The sequence below is a fragment of the Seriola aureovittata genome, chromosome 4, assembly GCF_021018895.1.
Source record: "Seriola aureovittata isolate HTS-2021-v1 ecotype China chromosome 4, ASM2101889v1, whole genome shotgun sequence".
In the NCBI taxonomy this organism is placed as follows: domain Eukaryota; kingdom Metazoa; phylum Chordata; class Actinopteri; order Carangiformes; family Carangidae; genus Seriola; species Seriola aureovittata.
The window spans coordinates 11,866,931-11,872,846 of NC_079367.1; the positions used below are offsets into that span (position 1 = coordinate 11,866,931).

The window sequence follows — 5,916 nt, forward strand, 5'->3', positions numbered from 1 at the left end:
ATGAAAGAATACAGACCAGATCAAGAAAGATTTATTCTGATTTCATACAGTTTCCCAATTAACAACCACATAAACAAAATGTCTGACTTGTTTAACACAAACATGCAAAGCAATGAATAACCATATACTGTGTATCTTTTCAAAGCGAAATGTTTTTTAAATTAAAGCTGTGCTCTTATTAGGCTTTTTATGGTCTCACATGGCTGGTCTACTGCCTGTCAGCATTAAAACATATAATTGAAGCCATGTCCTGTGAGACTGTTTAAACCTAAAAAGCATCAATCCAGCTCCTCAATCAGGCAGCGTGGTGGAGAGGAGGTTTGGTTTGTCTTTGACTTTTCCACTGGTTCAAATACCAGTGGCTCAAAGGCATCCCAATCCCCTGGATACAGCAGTGATGAAGAATTGTGAGAGACTTCAGTGAACAAAGAGCTTTTGTCTGGACTTAAAGAGGGGATGGTCTCACTTTGGTTCCCAGTTGGCTCGTCCTCATCACTGCCTCCTGATATGACTTCTATTTTTGGTTTGAACACCTGCTGAGAAGAGAACATTGGAGTGAAGTCTTCAGTATCCACATCCTCCAAATCAGGCAGGTCATCAATATGGAGTAAGCTATGCAGTGGAAGGTGAATGGTTTCCAGCTGTTCTACATCCTCCAGCTCTGTAACCAGTGGTCCCGGACCATATGTTGGAACAACCTCATCTGTTTCAGGAGGTGCTGCCTTGACAGTCGGAGGCTGTTTCTTCTCACGCTGCTCACTCATGTTTGCCTGCTCTCTCTCTGCTTCATTTCTCATCAGCTGGATTACAACTGACTGGTTTTGTTGTTGTTGTGTGTTATCTTCTATTTTCTCAGTCTCTAACATTGCTGCAGTACTTTCTAGCTCTTGTGCTGACTGCTCTGGATTCACCATTTCTGTCTCTTCTCTCACAAGCTGCTTCTTCTGTGATTGGTCCTGGTCATCTTTCTGTAACTGCTCTCTCTGCAACCCATCACTTTTCTGCTCTGTCTCTCTAAGTTCACTTTTTGTCTTGTATTTGTGTGTTGCTTGACTCTGCAAGAACTCTTCATGGGCATCCAGGCTGTCCTGCACAAAGGCTTGGATCTTCACTTCTTGTGAAGTCAAAATCTCTGTGTTGTTTTCCTCACATGGAGCTGTGGAAACCTCAGTCTCCCCTGAAAAGAAACAGACAGACAACACTATTCAGTCATGCAAATCCACATTTACTCTATGTCTGTTTTGGCATGGGAAAAGCTGAGAATTTTGTTCACCTTTCTCCTGTAGCTCTTGCAGGTGTCGTCTCTCCTGAGCTTTTTTCCGAATCATTGCCATGCTATCCAAGCTGTCCTGAATTTTCTTCCTCTCTCGTGTTTCCCATTGCTCCCTTTCTTTGCGCTCCCCTTCCAGCCCTCCCACTGCCCATGCCTCTGCACATGCCCTGTCTTTGGGAAACACAGGGCGATCATCAAGGAAGGTCAGCTGCTTGAGCTGCACTATCATGGTCTTCCTGTAGTTTGGGATCTTATTCACTACCTCATTTCCCATTAGATTTAACACTCGCAGTTCTGGCATTGCCTCAAGTACAGGGAGGATCTCAGGGTCATTTAACAGGTTGTGAGATATATCGAGCACACTGACTGCCAGACACTGACTCAGGTGCTCTATGTCCTCCACAGTTTCCAGCTTGTTATGGGCAATCTGCAGAGTACTCAGGTCAGGAAGGCAAGAGATGTTCTCTATGGTGTGGATATAGTTGTTAGAGACATTCAAGGTGCAGAGTTTTTTCAGATGTTCAAGGTTTTCAAGCTTATATATGAGGTTTTGCTGAAGGAACAAGCAGCGCAGATCAGTCTGGGCATCCAGGTTCCCTATGCGTTGCAGCCCATTGCTTTCCAGCCAGAGACACTTCAGTCCTGTGTAGTCCTCTAAGTTCTCAATGGTGGAGAAACCTTTGAAATGCAGGTACAATGTGTCATTCAGGCATGGTGTTGAGTAAAGTTTGTTCTGCTTACAGTGGTCTTTCAGGAATTTTTTGGTCATTCGAGGCCATGACTTCTTTTCTGTTTCCTCTTGAAGTGGATTGTGCCGTTTTCTGTCATTTTCCTTGGTTTCTTGAGCTCCACCCGTTATCATGGCACTAAGGACTCCAGTTTTAACAGAAGTTCTTTCGGCATCTCCCCCTTCCGTTTGAGCTGCCTCTTTATCTCCCATTGTTTCTTGGTATTCTCCAGTGGACATTGCCAAAAAAATATATCGAAATAAGAAGCAGACGAAATTGAACAAATCTCTAGTAGTCCTGGGTATGTTTAATATCTGTCCGATTCGGTAAATTTCAGTCTTTCAGCCTGCTCTTTAAGCTAACGTGAGTTAACGTTTATGCTTGTTTCCATGGTAACGTTTGGTCATTAAGTTAGGACTGGCCTGGCCGGATATTGTTACTTGTTCCGCGCCGAACACATTTAGCTGTTGCAATCCGCTGTCACTGGATCGACATGGCGTCAGGGTACATACTAAATCGTGGGGTGCTAACATTAGGAATTCATTGCCAACGTGTTTGCAGAAATGTATCATTATCGCAGGTTAGAGAGAAAAAGCGATGGATGAAGGCATACACATACCTCATGGCAAAGAAGTTAAAACTGGAGGGACCGCCACCACCGAAGCCACGGTAAGGCTAACGTTAGCTAGCACAAGAGTTCACTAGAGAGCATTTCAAGGCCATTAATGTATTTTATATTTGTCAGTGTGTGTTTATTAGTATTAGCCGTTTGAAAAGGATTGATATAGATAACATTATAGTTGCATCGCTCAGGTTTTCACTGCAGACTTGTTAACCAGCGTGCAGGTTGTTACTATTTACACAGTTCTTAAAGTAAAACCAGGGGCATAGCTAGAAATCTTGGCTATATATTGGTGGAGTTTAAGATGAAGTTTTGCTCGTGATCAGCAAATACGCTTTCCTTTTCTGCTGTCATAAAGAGTTTTAATTCCAGTGTACAGTAAGTAAGAATCTCTTTATCAGCATAAATGCCACTAAACTGGGATTTTTTTCAATGCTAAACCTTAACAGCACCAATCAGAAGTAGTCACCATTTTCACGGTTGATTAACTCAATGTTTGACTTTCTTTCAGCTCTCAAAAACCTCTCTGGGATTACCATACTGAGGTTCAGGCTTTCAGCACCCGTCTCCATGAGAACTTTTCCTTGGAGCTACTCAAAACAGCCTTCATCAATCCCTGTTACCTAAAGGCTGAGCAAGAGAGGAGACAGGGGTTGGGCGTGGACTCTGAGACCACTGCTCTTGTTCTGAAAGATAATATTCAGCTAAAGGCAAATGGTGCAGGTTTCACCAAAAGCTTCCTGACCGACTGGTGCAGGGCCAGCTTTCCGAGCCTGCCCAGCGAGGGAGTGGAGAGTATCGTAGGGTACCTCAACAGTTCAGCAGTTGTTACCTATGTAGCCAGAAATCTCGGCATTGAAGACCTAACCATGAGTGCAGAATTCCCTGTTCCTGATGATGTGCTCCATTCTACATTCATGGCAGTGATTGGGTCTCTACAGGAGAGCAGTGGAGCAGAGCGAGCAGGATTCTTCCTAAGGGTAAGGTGCTTGGAGTACAGTAACATGAACGCTAACTGTCTGGCTGAGTTCTGGTTCTGTTGTCTCCACAGCAACATTGTATGACTTTTTCTTCCTGAGTTCACCTTCGACTTTTTTCCTCTGTAGGATTTCCTGGTCACTCAGCTGATAGGAAAGGACCTGTTTGATATGTGGATAGTGGTCAACCCAATGGGGCTACTGGTGGAAGAGCTTTCTAAGAGGAATATCTCTTTGCCCGAGCCTCGCCTCATCAGGTCTGCTGGAGCAAGCACTGTCCTGCCACTATACTTTGTTGGCTTGTACAGGTATGTGTGCTGTTGTGGATGCTGTTACCCAAAGTACAGTAATAAATTAAGAGTTTTAAATTAATATAAAAGGTGGAAGCTACAGCTGACATGTCCAAAAAATCACCTGACATTACAAATTACACTTTTGCAGTTTGAATAAGATGCAGATCATTTATAAAAGTTGTGATGGCGAACAGTATTCTGTGTATAATCTGCCTATGTTATTTATTTTTTGTCTGTTCTCACCTGTGTGTTGATTCAGTGATAAGAAGCTACTGGCTCAGGGTCCAGGAGAGACACTCGTGGCAGCCGAGGAGGAGGCAGCTCGTGTGGCCCTCCGGAAACTCTACGGCTACAATGAGAACCGCAGACCGTTTGACTTCTCTCCACAGCAGCAGGAGCATCGGCAGCCATTAATTCAGTCAGTCAGCAGCAATTAATGAAGTAACAGAACAAAATAATTTCAAGGGGTGAAGTCAAAAACCAAAGGAAGCTTGAACCTATTTAAAAGGTAATTTCAGATACAGTACATCTTGTTTGAGGAGTAGAAACCTGGTACAGATTGTAAGGAGAAAGTGAAGGAAGCTTGGGTCACCATCTACCTTGTTAAGCATCAGTCCAACAGTGCACTTGTCAGGATTGATTCTGTTGGGTATTCAAATGTCAGTTCCCCCGCAAAAAGGAGACTAAAAAGAGCCTCGATGTCCAAATAAAAGGTGTGACTCTGGTGTGAGATCCAAGTTTCCCCTGAATTGGGCAGTAATCTAATCAAAACATTTTTGAATAAACTGTATAACATAATCAAGTGTAAAGTCCATCTCACAAAATAGTCCTGATATGCGATTGTTCTTGTAAATAATACAATTGCCATTTGGTTTACTTGGTATTCTATTATTAAATGTTGTTCTCTATGTAATCTGTAATAAAAAGTCATATGTATGTGTACATCCTAACTCTGTTAAGGCATATTTCTTTGGATCATGACTTTTCCCCATAGATACCTACACATTCATTCTACTTAAATTTTATCTGAAGGTTGTTGCTTAAGAATTTGAAGGAGACTTTCCATTTGAATTTTGGCAATGTCAAGTATCTTTCAAATATCTCCATGGCACATAATTAAGTGACTGAATTAGTTTAGTCCCAAGAAATTGCTCGTGTTGTCCACCTGCTTAAGTCATAACAAAATGCATTCACCATCCTGCAACTATTAAAGTGTAGATTTCAAAGTGTTTGTCTAAAGGATTTTTCTTTAAGCTGGAACTCTGCGGAGAGTGAGCTGATGAGCAGTCAGACTTTCAGGCAAAAGAAAAACATTTTTACAGACTAATCCTTTGGCTTTTTATATGCATGCTTTCACCCTTATTTATTACATGTTTTGCTTTGTAATATTAATCAAATTAAAATTCCTTATTGCATTAAATCCTTCAGCATCCCACCCCCATAGTGTTGCAGTGACAACGCTAATCCGCATAGTGGCGACAGTGTGTTTAAAAAAGACTTGTAGCGGTCTGTGGACTGTCAGTACAACCAAGGAGGTCTCATTTTAGAGACAAGATAGTTAACACCCTCTTCTAACCCTCAGAATCCGGTTATTTTACACATGAAATTCCGCGGACTAATAACTTTGAGCCCTCCGTATCTATAATAATGTTTTCAATATACCTCACCATCCAATAATTGCAGGTAAACGAACATACATATTTGATAATAGCTGGAACATGAATTACTCTTAATTGTCGACGCCGGTTAAAACTGCGTATTATGGCTCTGCGCAGTACATATAGGACATTTGAGCAACATTGCTGTCGTGTGCGACCAAAACGTTGAAAGAAAGTCACCTTAGATAATTGCCGCAACAGATGTGTCTCAGGGAAAATTTGCTGAAAACATTTTGGAACGTACTTGATATATGACACTCATATTTGGCTCTGACACAAAGAGAAGCGGTGTAGTCTGTATAACGGGATTTAAGCGAAGGCGGAAGTAGGTGGCAGTAAAGCTCTTGTTCCGTTAGTGAACGTGA

The 5,916-nt window shown here is 42.1% G+C and overlaps 2 protein-coding genes across 2 annotated transcripts; one reads left to right on the forward strand and one right to left on the reverse strand.

The window, feature by feature from the left end:
- Positions 1-15: 15 nt before the first annotated feature.
- On the reverse strand, positions 16-2,392 carry dnaaf1 (dynein axonemal assembly factor 1). The gene is made up of 2 exons (XM_056374596.1): positions 1,274-2,392; positions 16-1,177 (listed from the first exon to the last, which is right to left on the reverse strand). Exons 1-2 carry the CDS (start codon positions 2,238-2,240, stop codon positions 279-281), a joined length of 1,866 nt encoding a protein of 621 aa, XP_056230571.1. The 5' UTR covers positions 2,241-2,392; the 3' UTR covers positions 16-278.
- Positions 2,393-2,453: 61 nt separating this feature from the next.
- Positions 2,454-4,843, forward strand: mrpl44 (mitochondrial ribosomal protein L44). Its single transcript, XM_056374597.1, has 4 exons — positions 2,454-2,670; positions 3,135-3,603; positions 3,730-3,908; positions 4,153-4,843. The coding sequence occupies exons 1-4, from the start codon at positions 2,495-2,497 to the stop codon at positions 4,328-4,330; spliced, it is 1,002 nt and encodes a 333-aa protein (XP_056230572.1). The 5' UTR covers positions 2,454-2,494; the 3' UTR covers positions 4,331-4,843.
- The last annotated feature ends 1,073 nt before the right edge of the window (positions 4,844-5,916 follow it).